At 49.4% G+C, this 19,003-nt stretch overlaps 8 protein-coding genes across 8 annotated transcripts; 5 read left to right on the top strand and 3 right to left on the bottom strand.

Moving 5' to 3' along the window:
* Positions 1-1,372: 1,372 nt before the first annotated feature.
* Positions 1,373-2,422, bottom strand: MAA_08677 (uncharacterized protein; the record flags this gene model as incomplete). Its single annotated transcript, XM_007826675.2, has 2 exons — positions 1,373-1,990; positions 2,072-2,422. 2 exons carry the CDS (start codon positions 2,420-2,422, stop codon positions 1,373-1,375), a joined length of 969 nt encoding a protein of 322 aa, XP_007824866.2.
* Positions 2,423-4,846: 2,424 nt separating this feature from the next.
* Positions 4,847-5,983, bottom strand: MAA_08676 (uncharacterized protein; the record flags this gene model as incomplete). Its single annotated transcript, XM_007826674.1, has 1 exon — positions 4,847-5,983. One exon carries the CDS (start codon positions 5,981-5,983, stop codon positions 4,847-4,849), a length of 1,137 nt encoding a protein of 378 aa, XP_007824865.1.
* A 579-nt stretch (positions 5,984-6,562) lies between these two features.
* On the top strand, positions 6,563-6,996 carry MAA_08675 (uncharacterized protein; the record flags this gene model as incomplete). Its single annotated transcript, XM_007826673.1, has 3 exons — positions 6,563-6,588; positions 6,656-6,801; positions 6,857-6,996. 3 exons carry the CDS (start codon positions 6,563-6,565, stop codon positions 6,994-6,996), a joined length of 312 nt encoding a protein of 103 aa, XP_007824864.1.
* A 1,177-nt stretch (positions 6,997-8,173) lies between these two features.
* Positions 8,174-9,058, top strand: MAA_08674 (Chaperone, HchA; the record flags this gene model as incomplete). Its single annotated transcript, XM_007826672.1, has 1 exon — positions 8,174-9,058. One exon carries the CDS (start codon positions 8,174-8,176, stop codon positions 9,056-9,058), a length of 885 nt encoding a protein of 294 aa, XP_007824863.1.
* Positions 9,059-11,835: 2,777 nt separating this feature from the next.
* Positions 11,836-13,130, top strand: MAA_08673 (Tyrosinase; the record flags this gene model as incomplete). Its single annotated transcript, XM_007826671.1, has 4 exons — positions 11,836-12,038; positions 12,092-12,245; positions 12,293-12,959; positions 13,009-13,130. The coding sequence occupies 4 exons, from the start codon at positions 11,836-11,838 to the stop codon at positions 13,128-13,130; spliced, it is 1,146 nt and encodes a 381-aa protein (XP_007824862.1).
* Positions 13,131-13,538: 408 nt separating this feature from the next.
* MAA_08672 (uncharacterized protein) lies at positions 13,539-14,177 on the bottom strand (the record flags this gene model as incomplete). The annotated part of the gene is made up of 1 exon (XM_007826670.1): positions 13,539-14,177. The coding sequence occupies one exon, from the start codon at positions 14,175-14,177 to the stop codon at positions 13,539-13,541; it is 639 nt and encodes a 212-aa protein (XP_007824861.1).
* An 852-nt stretch (positions 14,178-15,029) lies between these two features.
* On the top strand, positions 15,030-16,055 carry MAA_08671 (Ribonuclease H domain protein; the record flags this gene model as incomplete). The annotated part of the gene is made up of 1 exon (XM_007826669.1): positions 15,030-16,055. The coding sequence occupies one exon, from the start codon at positions 15,030-15,032 to the stop codon at positions 16,053-16,055; it is 1,026 nt and encodes a 341-aa protein (XP_007824860.1).
* Positions 16,056-17,097: 1,042 nt separating this feature from the next.
* Positions 17,098-18,585, top strand: MAA_11040 (Peptidase cysteine/serine, trypsin-like protein; the record flags this gene model as incomplete). Its single annotated transcript, XM_011413006.1, has 2 exons — positions 17,098-18,507; positions 18,580-18,585. The coding sequence occupies 2 exons, from the start codon at positions 17,098-17,100 to the stop codon at positions 18,583-18,585; spliced, it is 1,416 nt and encodes a 471-aa protein (XP_011411308.1).
* Between the last annotated feature and the right edge of the window lie 418 nt (positions 18,586-19,003).

Genomic DNA, 19,003 nt, shown 5'->3' with positions numbered 1-19,003 from the left:
CAAGATTGCAAACATGTGCCGTTAGTTGTCTCCGGAAGGATAATTGTGTCACGCCTGCGACTGAACCTCCTTTTCGAAAACGACTCGGCTGGGGCGAGTAGGGCCCGAATGTATTGTGTCGCACAGAACTCTGAAGCGTCCACTCAGGGAAGATGGCAAAACATACTTACCGACCTACAAATTGTGGTTGGTTCTATAACTATCAATAGCACAAGACTTGGTTCTACATTGTAGACGAATCAAATATTATTGATGACCCCGCTGGTTGGTACAGTATCTTTGATGTGCTTGTGTTTCAGGGCGCCTACATGGATGCTTCTTCCTGAGCCAGAAACTGCACTTATGGTTTGTGGAATTCAAAGTACCGGAATATAGAATGCAACTTTGGCACAGCGTTTGGGTGTGAAACCGAACATCAATTCATGTTTGCAATAAGCTTTGGGTACTTAAACGCCGTTCGTGTTACGGAATATCTGTCAAGCTAATTTAGAATGCTAGTCGTTTACAAACGCTCTAATTAAGACTTCTAAGCCTTACTTGGTTGAATCTTGAGCCATGTTTCAAGGCCGAGATACAGGCAAACGTAGATGATGAGTCTGTGCCCAGAATTTCCGCGTTCATTGGCATTTCTCATGTTGCCATGGCACTGTCTCGCGAACCCTTCTCGCCCTAGTTTTAAGGGGCGGCCCGCTTGCCATAATTTGAAAGGCGTACCTTTCTCGCGTTTCATGCATTCATTTCTCCGGTCTTCAAGGCCGGTGGTGGCATCTCTTTGGACTTGGTAATTCCGACTCTGGCGGCATATATAATACACTATTTGGTTCGTCGATGCGTTTAGATATCTCCTATCGTACGATGATCATGGACACGGCGGCCCTACCTTTTTATAGTGGACGAGATGTTTGATGGATCTGAATTGTAGAAACTCCGTTGCAATCACCCTCCGACGCATGATGGTACTTGGTAACTGGTAAAGTATACTATCAGTAAATAAGAAAAATATAGCTTTCTACTGGAGGGCGAATTTGAAGAGCAGTAGTTGTGAATTGTAAATGCGATGACTACTGGACGTGGATAGTGCTTTGTTGGTGAATTTTTTAGGCTGAAGAATTCGAGATCGGCAGCCAGGGCACCTGGTTGTGAAATTGTACGAGTGGAATGCTGCCTAGAAAGAAAGTAATAGCTTTGCAAAGTCGTAAGACATGACTCTGATGTGGCATAAGTGTCTTTGGCTATCTACTCTCTGCCCCAGTGGGATCATGAGATCAAATCATCCAAGGCGGGTTGGCTTGGGTTAACGCTAAAAAAGCAATTTCAAACCGTCAAACACTATTTAGCCGCCCCAAGTTCCTTGCCGTTCACCTTGCTCCCATTATAAACCAATCTTGATAGCTGCAGCTTCAACTTCGGCCATGAACCTTGTCTGCTCTCGCTCAAAGCTGGCTTCCGCCAACTCGAAGCCGCGAGAAGGAAGTATCAAATAGAGATAGTTACAAGCATCCAGTATTCTCTCCTCTTTTAGATCTCGCCAAAGCTTGTATTCCTCAAAAGCCAGCACGAAGCGGTCGTCCAGTAACCACCAGTCTAAACATGTCTCAATGCCATCGGTTACCTGCTCGAAGAAAGAAAGGGCCACATGACCCAATTCACCACCTCGGGAAACAATTGTCACGGATTGAGGAATGCCCAGGTCTTTCAGGGTCTCCCAAGACAAGCCTTGGATGAGGTCCCAAAAGAGTTGGCTGGCGATCCAGCAAGAAGGTGCCCTCGCTCCGAATGGCCTCACAAGGAAGCCCAGAGCCAATCCGATTTCCCAGGCGTCGGAATTGGTGGGGAAAGTATCATATGCCATTCCGTGACACAACTCGGCAGTGGGTGGCAACCTTTGGCCTATTAGGAAGTTCTTCAGCGTGAGTCCACGATCTAATAAGGTCTTGATCGACACAGAGTGGACCACAAAGTCGTCAGGAATGGCCCACTCGAACAAAAACTCATGTTGAAACTTGTCCGCATCCCTCATGCCACATTTTTCGGCCAGTTTTTAGGCGGAATGGAAAGCTGCCGATGGTACTTTCCCGGCTGGTATTCGAATAAAGACAATGTAGATCGACTCCGGTGGCTCCTTGTCGACATAGTACTTGTTGAAGGCGCGTTGAAGAGTGTCAACAACTCTGTTGCTAACCGAAACTAGTGCAGTTGCATGTTCAAGGTAAAGCTTGTCTGCCTTGCGTTCGGGTAGTTTGCAATGAAGGAGAAAGTTATGCAGTAGAAGCTTCTCGTTGTCAGACAGCCTGCTACCGCTCGCACCACGTCCACTGCGAAGACCACCGACGAGGTCGCTATCAATACCGCCGTCGGATTTGATGGCAAGATTTCCAGCGCTGCTTGGAGAGCATGCCCTACTGAAGAATAAATCAGTCATAGCTGTGACAAAGGATTTTGTTTGATTTCAATGTTAATTTACTCATGCAGTCTATCAAGACAAAGTGCGGGGCAAGATGCTCTGTTGTACCGGCATGTATGCTAACATTGAAGGGAATTCGTTTCTGGGTGAAATAAAATCCGTCCATACATGTAGCGTGGCCAGGCCAGCTGAGCTTTCCAAACGTTGCGTTTTCGCGCTGGGCAAATTTGAATGTATTGGAAGGATCGACCTGACCTACTGCTCCCAGACACTAGTCGCCATGTGTAGACGTCATCTGCCTGGGTCTATGAGAGCTACGATGTGCCGCACGTAACTTTTCCGCCCTGATTGCTCGCTGAGGTCCAACCAAGCCGTAGAATCTATAGGCAAAAACGAATCTAGATTTTTACATTGCTCATCTGGCCCAAGTGTTTTAAACTGGCGGAGGTATGAATCGGCGATACTCAAATGGAGTATTTTTGCGTAGTATTTGATAGCGATAATCGCGATGACTACAGCTGGATATAAGTTCCTGAAGACAGATATACACTGCAAGTACATTTGATATGCACTCTTTACCATACAGGCTACTTGTCTGTGATAGTCTAAGAGCAAGTGCTTCACCCACCACTTGAGCAAGAAACTCATCGGTTAAGACCGGAACACCGTCAATTGCTTTCTGAAAGTCTCCCTTCGCCTCCAGAATTGCGATTTGGAAGTCATCGTTGAATTGTGTTTCCTCGTTAAATTGTGTGCGTGTGCACTGAATTCCACCGTCATCAATGGCCTGAAACCCCTTGCTCTCTTCCTCAACCTCGGCAGTTTTATATAGCAATCGCTTATCGCGGTATTAGACGCAAGGCAGCGCTTTGCCAATGGGTTAGGCGTAGTTTAGAATACATCGAGTGATGCAACTGAGGAAACGAATAGTAAGGTCCTCTACTAGAGGCGCTGAAGACATTATGCAAGGATACACCATAGGACCGCTGCGTGCAAGATCATCTACAATTAAAGATGCCTATACGTTTCTCATCTGGTCGGCCTAAGCGATTTCGCTTCGATGCACTATACGTCTTTGCCCAGGAAATTTCGTGTCGAATCGGAACTTTGCATTTCGTGGAGTGCTGTTAGTTGTAGGGCTTTCGGCGCTGTGGACCGTAATGTTCAACCATGTCCCACGCAATTCACTGACTGTTGCTCCTCCCCGCCAGTTATGAGGATGCGACCACGAAATGTTTCCTTGGGTTCGTACGGAACGAGAATATGTTGAATATGCAGTTTATCTGCCGGGATATCCTTGGACAGGAGAATAAGTCGATCCAGATAGGATCGTGACACGTCGGCTGTAAAAAGGTGTATCTGTGATGTATCATCTGGGTCGGAGAACAGTACGCGAGACTGAAGGCCAGTCGGTTAGTTTCGAAACAGGGGATGGGTCAGACTAGAAAACATACTCGATAGGAGTCTCGTAGGTTCGCCTTATTACTGTAGTCTTCAACCAATTGTCGGTTTGCTATCCCTATAATAAGCCCAAGCATGCGCGGATAGGGCAGCTTTAACGACTGATTGATAGGCCGTGAGTGCAGTGGGTGTACGGAGCTGCCGTCAATGTATGCTGTGAATAGATGTCAGTCGGCGTGACGTAAAACAAGACATTCAAAGCTCTCGACAAGGCGACCACGAAAAAAAAAAAGGTAGGGTTGTCCTGGAGCATGTCAATTACAATCTTTAGTCCGATAGTTCTGAGGCTCTCACTCAAACTTAGACCCAGAGTGGGCAAGAAGGTTACGCATCATGGCTCTTCGCCAGCCAAGATCGCTATGCTTCAGGAGACACGCCACGGCGCCGGCGCTCAAAGGTCCATGTTCCCAAAGCGGACAGTCGTCATCTGGCGCAGGTAGAGGGTCTTCAAATGAGCACAGAAACTCGACATGACGGGCCGTCCATCGCGAGGGTTTGTCAAGGAGGTTCTCTCGCTGGAGGGTTTCATACAAATGCATGGTCAGGCACATGCACGAAAGTTGCTTGTGCAGTAGAAGAGAGCGTGGAAATGTGGTCAGGGAGCTTTCTGGGGTCAAGTGTGCGTGGTCATGGTACGGATTTTATTTCACCCGGAAGGAATTCCCTTGCCACTGGAAGCTTCAGTATTATACTGCCTAAAGCATGATAAATCCGTCATCGTCGAATTGGGATTCGTAGTGGAAGAGGATGCCGGGCAACTGCAGGTTTGGCACCGAGCGTATCCTGAATGACGGACCAGAAGTTTTCGAAGTTGCCATGGTTGTAGACTGGATCCAGTTCCTGGATTGTATATGGGTCTAGTCTTTCAACACGTTTACCCTTGACAGCCGCACTTTAATAGGCAAATACCCCCTACTAGAATTTTAAAGTACTCATCGTTAAAACGCGCGGGTTTGTTGACTTTATTCTGTGTGCCATCTTTCACGGAATTGGATCTTCATCTTCAACGTATGGAGTCTCGTATACAGTCCTCCTCTCTTCTCTGACAACATGTTCAACGGGAAAATTGCTGCTGCCTGGCGTAGGACTGTCGACGAAGAAGTTTGAATCATCTTCACTGTATCCCCAAGACAGAGGGCTCCGAGAGACAACATCCGTAGTAACACTGGGTGTGCCAGGCAGGTCATCTACATGGTGGTGCTCATCAGACGCGACACCACTGCGAGCAAGACGCACGCCTTCTTCGCTATATGTACTATCCAATGAATCAACGCGGTCCGACGCCATCCCTCTCCCTCCCTGACCGAGAGTCGCGTCCGGGTGGTCGCGGGAGTCAGTCTCCGCCGCTCCATCGACACTTTCCCGTTGTTCTGCTCGTTCGTCGTCTTGTTCTGTCTGAGACTGCTTTTCATCGCTGCTCGGCTTGGACTCCTTCTTCTCCCGCCTGTTCAGTTCCACTTCCAGGACACGTGTGCCTAGAGGGACCTTGGTGACGAGGCCGTCGTCATCGCGGTCGAAATATAGAGCCCATATTCCTGGGAGCTCCTCGACGGCAGCGAAGCCCTCCCATCCCTCTAGTGTCAGTCGCCGATCTTGACGAGTGCAGTCAAAGGGACCTGTGAGGTGTTGTTGCGCCGCAGATCGCTCACCGTATTTGACTTCGTGCGTATTCTTGTCGACGTATATCCAATTGAGCATGGGTGGATCGTTGCTAATGGTACTGACCAGCCCTTCGTACGTTGAGTCTGGGTATGGCAAGTAGTAGCCCGCGAACAGATGCCCCTCGGAGAGATTGTGTGTGGCAAGATAGAGCTGACCAACAGGAGGCTTAGCTACATTCCACATTTGACATGGGGTAGATGAGTCGACACTTACCTTGGCATCTTTCAGCATGACCAATGCGCCGTCTATTTCACGCTTTCGGACGGATGGTTTGATGCAGGACACCATCAGATTACAGCGACGCGACCGATGCTCCTCACGCCTATTTTGCGCCTGGCTCTGCCGTATCCCTTCCTGGGTTCCGAGCATGGCCGGACAGATGGACAGTGCCAGCAGCAGTGGGATTGCCATGGCGATATCTTCAGTGTCATTAAACTCAATTGTTATCTTGCCCATGGCGAAAATATCCAAGGCTTGTTCAACAACAATTTCAATGCCGTGGAGCCTGATGAATGGGCTCTTGTTCGTACAACACGAGAAAAAAACGCCCCGTAGTCTTCATCGATGACAAAAAGAATCTTGAGCATGGCGTCGCCAGGTCGCTTGAAAATCTCCGACAGACGGTTGTTCCCGACGGCACTGTTTCATGAGTGTAGCCGCATCGAACCACAATGGGGCCAGTAACAGTATAACATCACAACACTCTGAGACCACTTTGGACAGGGCAGCTGTGCACGACCGTTGCGGCGACAAAAAACTGCAGATCTTGCCGGCAATCAAGGCCTTTTTATGTTGCATGTCCCCTAGTTTGGTTGCGGTAAAACTGGTTGGGTTTGAAGCCATGTGGCGATCAGGTCAAATGCGATACAATTACGCGTCTCGGGGGTTTTAGCACCCAATACCACCCACGGCTTGTTCAACTTGAAAAGTGTGGGGAGTCCTTGGGAATACATAAATATAGTGGAATCGTAAAGAAAGTTAAACACCATCCGATATACATCAACTGTCTGCTACACACTACGAATCCCATATACAATGTCCACCTCGTCCTCCGCTGCAAGGTATAGCACCCTCTATTCCCTTGGGTACTGTGGAGCACCATGCGACAATAGTCACTAATCTTCACAGTGCAACCAAGTTGCCAAAGGCCGATGGAACCATTGGACCTTTTGGTGGCGAGCCAGAAGTGGATGGTCAGGCTCAGGGCGGTCGTCGGAGACAAAGCCAGATTAGCCAGGCTGTACCTGCATTATCCTCGCTATCCAAGCCAGCTGGTCAGTTGCCACGTTTCACACGCTGCAGTTCAAGTCATGTTGATAATGATCCCAGGCCAGCTGCTGAGGGGAGCCACGGATGACAAGGGAGAGCAGAAGGCAGCGGCGCTGCTCGTTGGCATCAAACTTGACCTAGAAGCCGAAGTTCATTTAACGGCCAGGGTCAAGGGTGACATTTGCGTGGGGTTATACTAAGCTTGTTATTGATGGCAAACGACTCAAGCAACGCCTCAACAGTTGCGCTAGGTGCATATGCATGTGGGTTGTATTAATCTAGCGGCTCTTGGGCTGCAGGCGCCTCGAAAGGAGGCATCGACGAGAAAGGGATAGACTAGCTTGGCTCGATAGACTATTATTCAGTACCAATGATATTAGTGCCTTGGTTGTCCTTTATGCACTAGCCCTGTTTTATTCCAATAGATACCTTGACATGAATCGAAACAAGACCCAACCTGCCGGGCACCCCAGAGGCAAAACTACCGGGAAAGTTGTTGACCCGCAAACGCACCAGCGGCGAACTCTGGAGATGTTCTCTTTGTTTTTTCTTCTCTTTCTTTTGGATTTGAAACACTTGTTCAAATTATCTAGTTATCAATATACTCGCTGGGTTATCATAACTAGGGCTCTTGAGGGATAGACTAGTCAGGGTTTGTTTTCAATGTTAGCAGAAATGTTACTCAGTCGCGACACATTATTGTGATAGCTAAGTATTGGGTACTTCAAAGCACCCTCGCAAATACGACAATATATGTAATTTATTTGGGTTCACAGGGTAATATTCGTCAGTAAAGTGTTACGTAATCACGCCATTTAGTCGCAAGGTGCTGTTAGGGCGAGTCGGGGACAGGACAGCTTGATAGCTTTGGATGTTAACAATAGCCAAAGCGGCATATATCATCTCTGCATATCGAATACCACAGACACGAGTAGGCTGCCAGTGCACTCCGACGGAGGCCAAGACAACTCCGCCGGAACCTTGGTTACGTTTCGCCACAAGATCCACCAAAGTCTAAACTGCCGCCAAACCATCTCGAAAACTTGTTGCGAGTGTGCTCCGTCGGAGGACCAGTGTGGGGTTAAGCATAAGGCAGGAACTTGCTTGACCAATAAGAAATAACGCCAGGGGTGATATCGCTGAAACCTTATTTGGGTCATCCTGGCAACTCGCAGCATCATGGAGACTTCAAGATCGACAGTGGCTTGGCCAGCTTGCCAATTCAGCCCTGTATGGAACGCCAGGGAATACCACACACAGCTCTGGCCCGCCATCGATGCGTATAAAGAGGTCAACGGCCCACAACCCCCAAAGGCCAATGCCACTTCTCCTCACCCGTAACTACTATTCCAGCTGCAGTAGTGCCTCAGTATCATCATGTCCAACACGTCCGACCGTGCCCCGGTGGCTGACCAGGCCGAGTTCAATGCCTGGTTCCCGTCCAAGTACTCTCTCACGCAGTACACGGCCCCCAAGACCGACTTTGACGGCGCCGACTATCCCAATGCCTACAAGGGCGGCAAATGGAAGATCCTCCTCATTGCCACCCAGGAACGATACCTCAAGATGGCCGGCGGCGAGTTCTTCTCCACCGGCAACCATCCCGTCGAGATGCTCCTGCCCATGGTCCATCTCGACGCCGCCGGCTTCGACATTGACATTGCCACCCTGTCCGGCGACCCCGTCAAGTTTGAGGTCTGGGCGTTCCCCAAGGAAGACGAGGCCGTCAAGAAAATCTACGCCAAGTACGAGGACAAGATCCGCAGCCCGCTCAATCTCCAGGACATCTGGGGCAAGGACGGCTTCACCACCGAGACGCCGTACCTGGGCATCTTCATCCCGGGCGGCCACGGCGTGCTCAACGACGTGCCCTTTTCCAAACTCGTCGGCGACATCATCCGCTGGGCGCACGACAGCCAGCGCTACTATCTCACCCTGTGCCACGGTCCCGCGAGCATGCTGGCCGCCAACGTGGGCAAGCCCGATGGAAGCAAATACATCTACGACGGGTACGAGATTGTCGTGTTTCCCGACTCGCTCGACACTGGCGCCAATATTGACATTGGCTACATCCCCGGCAAGATGCCGTGGCTCGTGGGCGAGGAGCTCAAGAAGCTCGGTGTTACGCCCCTCAACAAGGGCATCACGGGGCAAGTTCACCGGGATAGGTTTCTTCTTACGGGCGATTCACCCCTGGCCTCGAATGCATTGGGCAAGCTTGCTGCGACGACTCTGCTTGAGGATGTTGCCAAGCGCGGTTAAAGGTTTGACTGGGGAAAACGGTATACGGTCGGTTATGAGTGCCAAAAATGAAAAGAATGTTCAAGTATTTTCTAAAAGATATTTGTAATGTCTCAAATAAACAACGTACCGGCTATTTATCCCGGTTTCGCAACTGTTCTCTAGTAACGTCTCGATGAAATTGGCAAATATCAAATGTGTTACGTGTAGAGAGTAAATTTGTAGAATGTCGATATTAGATGCTAATCTTTTATGCCGTCTGTTGAACTGGGCGAACTACAAACATTTAAAACAGAAATGGACACACGCCGAGGCTGTTAAATAAGGCCAATGACTTTTACGCGTGTAGTGGGAAGAAAATATCGACACTTCAACTATAGAGTCGGTTGCTGCAAATTGGCTGCCGTTTTCGACCGTCTGCCTGCGCGGGCAAGGCGTTACTTTTACGGTTTACTTTTTTTCTTATTTATTTAAAACCAATTATAAAATTATTAAATATTACATCACACTCCGGTCCACTTGCGCCGTTGGGTCGGTGCTGGGTTCACTGGCGGTGTTAGGACCTGTGCTAATAATAACCAAGACTAAATTATCACAGTGCAATTGATCTCTTCAGCTGCCCAATGGCTCGTGGAGACTACATATGTAGCTTCAATGTTACCTAAGAAAATTATATGGCAAAAGAGGCCCCGCGAGTTATTGGGCAGCTAAAGAGATTGGCAAGGTGTCTGGGACCGCCAACCGGGACGCCGCCCATGATGTCCATATGAGATACTGAGCCTGTGATGACTTGACGCTGATTTCCTGCGAAACTTTGTTGTTGGGATGCTCTCAGCTTGGCATGCTGCGGTCGTTACGCGGCTGCGCCATCTCTAGGCCTGACACCAGCGATCATTGATGCATATATCGATATTTGAGTGCCCAGGTGGGAGTGGATCGCAAAACATCAATGTTACTTGCTCAACGTCGATGAGACATTTCACCAGACCTCTCCTCTCCATCTCCGCTTCCTGGTGCCGGGCGCGTAATGAGATGCTACTGCATCCTCACCTCTGCACAATCCAGTCAGTCTTCTGTCCACGACCCTTCCTGGCCGACTGCCACCTATGAGCTCGGCATGACCAAAGTCATCCTCGCGTGACGAGACTCTGGTGCCGCTCCTCACCCATCATCTTGCCGTCGAGCTCTTGACGTGCGCAAGGAGGCGCGCGCGTAATGGTTGGTCACTGTGGATTGCAGCGCATCGGGTCTACCAACGCCGCTCATCGCTTCTCCATGTGCGACAGTCATGGATACATCCAGCATCCTTCCAACATCTGTTCGTCACCATGACCAAAACTCGAGCCCAGCGAGCCGCGCGAGCCGCAAAACGGACCTACGTTCTGCAGGAAGAGGGTATGTTTCATGACGTGTCCGTAGGACGGCGTTAACAATCAACAGGCCAAAACTCTAGTCAATACTGTCGGGTAGGCTGGATTGCGGATGTAACGTGGAATCGACGTGATGATGCAATCCCACGTCACAGTGCCGATTTGCATGTGGCTGGATCGTATCGGATTTGGATTCCACAATACGGATTATTCATGGCAAGGACTATAGTAGACCCGCGATTCAGCTCTGATGGTTTACCCCCAAAGAAATGTGATGCAGTCGCTGCTCGGCGGGTGATCCTACTGGCCCGGGTTTGGCGAAGACGTGCGGCAGTGTATGCGCAACTCCGGTGTATGCGGACGGGGGAATATCTAAATGGAGAAGTAGAAAGGACTTTTGAAGCCGCTACTAATGCCCTAACGCACATGGCAAGAAATATCAAACAACTTTATTGCAGACGATGGAGAGGCCCGGCGGCGCCGGACCCACAGCGGCACGATATTGTACTCTGTGTTAAAAATAGTAAGACGTCCCATTGAAGTAATATATGGGCATTAATTCCTCTTGCTATTAGTGTTTATATGCACTATTATCCCATTCAAGAAATCAAGGCCCCAATAATACATATTTCTCAGAAGCCAAGAGGCAGTGTTAGCTAGTAGGTATGTTTGCCACAATTAAAAATTCACCAAGAAAGAGGCAGTTGAGTATGAAGGATTCGATCATGGGGCGGGCTAGGGTGCTTACTAGGTCAGATAAAGAGAGATGTATCGATAGAGCCCTTACTACTTCAGACGAAAATGGTTGTACAATGAGAGGTATCACAGGCTACGTCAGGTATCTAACCAGCTCTGTAATTGGCTTGTCTCAACCTGTGCACGAGTATATGCTCTTGACATTTTCGTTCTTCTTGGTATCAAATGGACAATTTGGAGGTAGCCATTCGGTAAATGCACTCGAGCTGAACCACAAAGAGGTATTCAAACAAGGCGTGGCTGCATGAGCCGAGGTCCGGGGTCAGAGCCCACACATCGGAGTAAACCGAGACCCTAACGGGACCTCAGAATCATTGTGCAGACACGGATATAGCGGCAATTTGTATTGCAGTGACATCTTCATTTCTTTTGCGCCATGTGGCGAATTTTCTGCCCGGCTGCAGCCCAAGCCTATCGTAGTTGGGGCATCGGCAAGAAAGCGGGAAACCCGAGCAGAGTGTACAACATTGAAGTTGATTGGCTACATGCAGTGGCCTTGGTTCCGTGTTCAGCTTGGAAGGGGAGCTAGTAAAATCTGGTGGTGATACATGATGTTGTATATATAGTGATATTGTAATCCTCTATCCATCTACCTGCCACTACTTCTTTCCATTACACATTACAGTTGAATCCTTCTTATACACTTAGAAAGGTCGCTCTCTGATCAGAAGTATGCTCATCCCTTCACTTCTTCGGACCGCTTGTGCCATCCTCGGCCTTCATTGCCGATTGCTTGGCGATAAGGGAGGATCAGGTGTCACCAATGATGCCGCCGGCGTCATGGTCAAACTCAAGGTCGACTATGTGCAGACTGTCTTGTCAGGTCTGCGAAGAACCGGCTGCACAAGCAAAAACATTGCAGTTCGACAGGAATGGTGTGCAGAATGCGTCACCACACCCGTCAGCTGATTTTGCTAACCTGTCCCAGGGATTCGCTCTCGGAAGCCCAACGCCTGGATTACGTACGAGCAGTGCAGTGTCTGCATGCAAAGGAACCGAAGAAGCCTGGCGGCCTGGCACATAACAGGCTCGAAGAGTTTATTATCCCGCACGTGAACCAAACTCTTGAGATCCATGCTTCTGTACGTACATGCCAAGGAATCTGGCAACTGGCTTCACAAGCTTACAGAAAAAGGGTCTACTCCTCCCGTGGCACCGTTACTTCCTTCATCTTTATGAGACGGCTCTACGAGAGGAATGTGGTTATAAAGGCTACCTGCCCTATTGGGACTGGCCCAAGTACATCGAGAATCCGCAAAAGTCGACAATATTTGATGGATCAGCCGCCTCACTTTCAGGCAATGGCGCGCCCATTCCCCACGGAGAATATCGAATGCCTGTTCCCGGCGGCCCGCCTCCTGTGCAATTCTTCACGCGAGCTGCCGGTGAAGGCGGTGGTTGCGTCTCAGGGCCATTTGAGAACCTCACCCTGTACCTTGATGCTAGCAACGAGGGCGCAACTACGCCTGCCAAGCTTACACAGAACCCGCGTTGCCTGAAGCGCGACTTTTACATGCCTATACTAGCCCAGCAGAACTCGTACGAGAATGTGACGAATCTCATCTTGAATAGTCCCAACATGGAAACCTTTAACCGTGTTGTTGAGAGTGACGACGGTGTCCATGTCGGCGGCCATTTCTACTATGGTCCAGAGCAGCTCAACCTTTTTACATCTCCAGGAGATCCTGCCTTCTTTCTTCACCACGCCATGTTGGACCGGGTCTGGGCGATCTGGCAGAGCAGGGATCCACGAAATCGCCGAGATGCACTCAGTGGAACGGTCACCTTTGAGAATTGTACGTTCGAGTTCCCGGCTGCTCCCTGCGTTGGCTAACCTTCGTACAGATCCGCCTAGTGAGAATGTGACGCTCGATCACACCCTACGCATAGATGTCTCGGGTGACTTTGTAAAAATTAAGCAAGTCATGTCCACTACTGAGAATATTTTGTGCTACATCTACGGCTGAACATGGCAATACGGTTTTTCGACTTTGGGGACGGCGTGTCTTGGTATAATTCCGCGAGGACACAAGGAGCCCATCATGACTTGGCACCGACTTAAAAAAAAGAATGGAGAACGTCAATAGAACTTGCAGATAATGATAGTATTGCGTGTAAATACATTTCTTTACTTTGTTAATATTCCTATTGCATATTTATACCTTTCACAAGTGGCTCACAACCAAGACATAGAAGTCTATATTCGTTGCAGGAACGCTAACTTTGTATAGACTTTTCTCTATAATTGTCAATTAAAAGTTATTCTAGGTATAATAGTCTTAACTCTATGCCTAGGAGTGTGTCCATTTTCTACCCAGGCCTCCAAAATGAGTGCCTGCATCAATACACCAGATGATCCAAACATGTCGTGGTCCCTAATCACTACCCTCAACAGAGACGGCATCTGGATCTAAATCGCCTTGCGGGGTGGCAAGGGCGGCATCTAGTACTGCCTCGCAGTTATTTGCATCCCAGACCTCATCAAAGGCATCTCTTGCCTCCTTGCAAGCCGCTGGCTCATTTTCCAGAGCCACATCATTGCTCTCGCTAGCATCAGTTGTTCCACCGCATTCATTGTTCACCCAAGCGTCTTCGAAATCGACACTGAACGATTCGCATGCAAGCTCAGCCTGTCCGGAGCCACTAGGAGCTGATTGCTCGTTGTCGGCATCGTCCACTGTGTCGGGCGCGGGCATCACATTTTCCAAGATGCAGTCTTTAAAGGCCTCTTCCTCCTCACTATGGTCGGCAAGACACTGCACAACAGCCTTTGAACAAGGCGAGGATTCGTCCTGCATACACGTGGGGTGCTCTTGCGGAATACAGTCTTCGACATAATTCTCCTCGGCCTTGCACTTTTCTAACACCCCTTTACACTCTGGCTTATCGAGATGAAGACACAAGTTGGCCCGAAGGGTCAGAGCATCGTCCGCTTGTTGCTGGTCTTGGCGATGAAGAAGGGGGTTGGCAGCAGCTAGGGTGGAGAGGACGGCGAGCGCGGTAAGGTATATCATCATAGGAGAAATTGCGTGCAATAGACAGGTTACTACAAGTTTTGGAAAGAAAAAAATTCAAGAAACGGCCAGAGAGTATTTGCAAAAAAGATGAAGCTGTGAGTTGTTTGAGGCTCAAGTCTAGCCTGTGGCGGACATGTCGAAATTTTATAAAGATGGAAAGAAACAGCTTGGCCGCCGCGACCAAATGCCAGCGGAGTCCAATTTACAATGACTAGTTGTGGGCTGTTTCTGGCATGGAAGAAGTTACCAAAACTGCCAGACTTGACGGCACATATGCCGCTGTAGAACCATGTTCGGTCAAGCCGTTACAATCTCTGTGCTCACGTGTTCCGTAGCATCTGCATGTACTCTAGAAATAAGCGAATCGATAAATTAGGCCCGCCTCAAGTTCCGTGCAGAACTACAAGCATCAAGGGGGTAGCTGAGGGGTCCATATAACTCAATCTACCCCCGTCTATAACCGAGTGTTTCCTATCATATCCCAACCCGCCGGCTCCGAATTTCATCTCGATTGACCAGGGGTCTTTAACGCTATCGATGTGGCTATCGCCTGGGAACGGGGAAGATGGGAATGTAGTCAGTGCCGGGGAACTTGGGCCTAATGCTTGTAGCTAAATTGCGCAACAACACTCGCTATGCATCGTGGTTGGTGTTTTGCTTACGTTTGCAAAATGGGGCGGCTTGATTTACTTGGGCGCATGGGCTGCCTGCCTGAGGCACGGCTGCGGGTCAAAGGGCGGCTAGAAAAAGTCTGGTAGGAATTCAGTTCTGGTTTACTTCACCTCTGTACGGAGTACCTCAGTACAAACAAGCTTGACAGAACAGAGCGGCAGAAAACAGGCATCCACAATGCCTCGCGGCTATTACCTCGGCCAGGGCCTGATCCCACTCGGCGACCACAGCAGCGACGACGAAGAAGGCCCGTGTACGCTGCCAAACGGTCGAGTTGTCTGTGGACCTCACGGATTGGTGCTATGTTATCGATGTTGCAGCGACTACAGCTTTATGGACGACGTCCTCGGCGAAGACGGCCAAGTCTCCGAGGACGACGAGGAAGGCGATGAGCACGACGATTCGGCTCCTGTTGCGGCGCCATCCGCCATCCGCGTCCCTTCCCTAGCATCTGATGTGGTGAGAGGCACTGGTCTGGTGTTCCCCTCCAAGTTTAGACATGCCGTTAGCCCTCTGCGACCGATGGAGCTGTTTCGCGGCAGATTTCGTTTCATGGATATCGTTAGGTATGACGCTTTTTCTTCTTGGTGGCATACTTTGTCGTGCTTGGCTAACCGACGGTCCGTGGTCTCTCTCAGATGCACCCACCCCAGCGACAAGTCCATGCTCCTCATCATGACCGACGGGGCATGCCTCAACAACGGCCAAGCCAATCCGAAGGCGGGTTGGGCATTTTTCCAGGGGCTGAATACCGAAGGCCAACCGCTCGTAGTCTCGCATCGTCTGGAAAGGCAGGGTCCTTGGGGTGATGAGGGCATCCAGAGCAGCAACCGGGCCGAGCTGCGGGCCGTCATCGCCGCCCTGCGTTTCCGGCACTGGCCGGGCGAGGGCTTCAGCACAGTCGTCATCGCCACCGACTCCGAGTACGTTGTGGAGGGCTCGACACGGTGGGCCAAGACTTGGGTGCAGAACAATTGGAGGACGAAAGGTATCAAGGGAAATGGCGGCGCCAACGTCAAGAACAAGGACTTGTGGGAGATGCTCTTGGGGGAGTGCGAGAAGGCCCATCGCCGAGGCCAGGCCATCCAATTCTGGAAGATCCCGCGTGATTGGAATGCTCTCGCCGATCAAGGCGCCAAGAACGCTGCCGCCGCAGAAGAAACGCCTGTCGAGTGGATGGATTGCCTAGGCCTCGCAATCTAAGGGTAAAGGTGACCAAGAGTGATGGTGTGATTATATTGGGTGTCTTTGCTATTTGACCACTCACGCATCGTCCCATACGAAAGTCACGCCTAGATCCACGATTATCCCAGCATCCTCGAAGCAGGGCAGGTCAGGTAGACACACGAAGAGGTGTAAGACGCGTTTTAAGTGACTAGGAGGGGGCTCAAGACACGCTCCTCACACGTTAGCACGTGATGGAACTTTTATTTTCAGCCAATAAACGCTCGGAGGGTTTTCGCCCTGGGGCGAGTAGAGAATTTCACGTGACGTGGATTTTTGACGCTCGCGCTGGCAATTAGAGATTTGTTGACTTCGTCTGACGTCCAGTTTTCCAATTCATATCCGATGCCGAGAGCGACTGGCAAAGATGGACTGCTTGTTTCAACCTGTTTTATTCCGAATATGCAGGCATGGCGAGTGCAAGCAGGCAAGGGCACCGATATCAGAGCATTTAAGACAATGAGGTCCCTGCATTGTAGACAAGAGGGGTTTCTTTTTAATTATTATATCAGGGTTAGGGGCTGATAAGGTTTAAGAGTGGTAGGGTCTTTGGTCAAACTCGCGAGCCACTCTCGTATGGTCAATTCGATCCAATAAACGATCCCTACAAGGAGTTTCGCTTTTAGTGACTGACTCGGAAGATGATGAATTCAAGTGTAAAATGCATCGTGCACCCATGGCTATCTATAACATATCGATTTTCGAGTCAGCTAGTGGCCACACTGTCTCAACATTCGACTCGTGCCATATAATGAAGCCACTCATTTTCAGCTTCTGTCTTCATTTCGGCTGCCGCCGAGGCCGATGGTTTGCCCCTCGGTTGCATTGACGCCTTGGCTAGATTCAGCCGGGCGGGATGTCTGGGTTCCTACATATGTAGGGTAATGAACCGGACTTGAAAGATATAAAATATATTGCGTTTCCGTAATTGGCGGTTTATCAACATTCATTTCTAGGAGGCAGTCAACAAGCTTGTTTTTACTCTTTTCGTATATTGCATTTGAATCACCATAAAGCAAGCATGAAGGCCTACCGGCTCCTTGCCCTGTTTGCATGGGAACGAGTTACTGCGGCTTCACAGGCGCCCAATCTCTTGTCTTCTTTGCCAGAGTCCGACGCCGCCATTGCCAGCCATAATGCCAGTCTAGCAGTTAGCGGAAATACTGCTTTTCCTCACATTATTCCAGACCATAGTACTCTGGCGACTAAACACGGTGCAGCCTTATCCCGAGATATCATTAAGCGTCAGCCCACAAACCCACCAAAGATTTCTGCCCAAGAAGCTTCCACAAAAAGTGTCCCTGGAGGTGGCAAATCGGGCGTTTTCTATCGGGGAGATTCACGACCCCCCGCTGAAATCTTCAAGACGGGTTTCGCGCCACAAGGCACAGATAGGAGCCTGCGGAACCATCTCAGCTTTGTTGGCGGCTCGGGGCTTGTCTCAGTTTCTCGGTCCCGCAAGTCTGCTGAGAGCTATGCCTTTGGCCGGTCGGCGAAAAACAACCAAAGGGGCTACATTTATGTCATGGTGCCCAAGAATATGCCCAACGGATATTGGGTTCCTGAAATCTACCGGCCTAATAAAAATCCCGCAGTCGGTGCCAATCAGGAATTCGCCGTGGATGGTCCCGTTCCACCATCGAGCATCTCCCACGCATATGAAGTAACGCGGGAAAAGCCATGGAGCAAGTCTAACAAGATCAGGAATAACGACTACTCCTTAAAGTCATTCCCTCCATGCTCCACCAAGAAACGAGCCATCTGCGATGCCACAAATTATTCGGCAAAGCCTTTCAAGGCGAGCAAAATTCGGGTGACCAGGGCAGTAGGCAAGGCAGCTGCTATTACTCTGCTGACCCCGTATGCGAGAAGGTTGCTCGAAGCCATCAAGCAATGGGATAACCCTATTGGGGCGGCAGTAACCTGGCTTGATGATAAGATAGGCTCCCTCCAAGAGCTAATCGGAGGTCCCCAACGGGATGATATTGACGGCAATGACCTAAAAGCACAGTTGATATGCGCATTAAAGGGAGGGGAGGCGAAGGAAATCATTGCTGGACGACCGAATAATATATGCCAACCTTCAAGCGAGAAGTATGCAGACAAGCTACGGAACGACTTTAAATCGGGAAAGCTTGATAGAATGATTGAGATGTGTAAAGGTATCAACGTATATTCCGGTGGTCATCTAGCGGTTTGGGAGTGGACGAAGGGGTATTGTGCGGCGCTTCATGGGACGTCTGAATATGCAGAGCGAATGTGGGAATTAGCCGTCAGCGGCCTCTTGAATTCTTGTTCCGAGCTTGAAGACAATCCTCCGGAGAATGAGGATCTTTATGACAGGTTGGAAGACCATTGTTCGAAATTCCAAGCCGAGGTGGATAGGGTGGAAACAAAACCATTTCCAAAAGTATTGAGGTCAAGGTGCAAGGTAAGCTACTTAAAATCGCTGTTGGAAGGCGCTGAGATGTTTTTGTACAAAAAAGGCGAGTACTGACTGCAGATATAGTGTTTTACTGGGGAAAAGCCAAAAAGACCCTTCAATTGCCGCAGGATATGCCGGGTTGCTTTGCTCCGACAAGCCGAGGCTAGGAAAGCCAGACGCATCTTTTAATGGAGGAAGGCCTGTTTATCGGCAACGCTAAAATATTTTAAAATAAAGCTTTTTAAAGCTTTTAAAATACTTGTATTCTAATTTTATTAAGCTAAATTTTAATAGCTTAATTCTTTAATCAATAGCGTTTTAAGTAACATATTAAATAACTTATAATATTTATAGAAAAGACCTATTTTCCCCAGCCGAGTACTCTTAATACAAACATTAAAGACGACAGCGCTGTTCAATTCAATTTATGCCTTTTCAACGTGATATGTTAAGCCTACTTCAAAAACGACTACACAGCCTGCCAGGGTGGCGATCAACTCAA

Source organism: Metarhizium robertsii, assembly GCF_000187425.2.
Source record: "Metarhizium robertsii ARSEF 23 chromosome Unknown MAA_Scf_4, whole genome shotgun sequence".
Classification (NCBI taxonomy): Eukaryota; Fungi; Ascomycota; class Sordariomycetes; order Hypocreales; family Clavicipitaceae; genus Metarhizium; species Metarhizium robertsii.
This window is presented reverse-complemented; position numbering and strand designations above follow the sequence as displayed.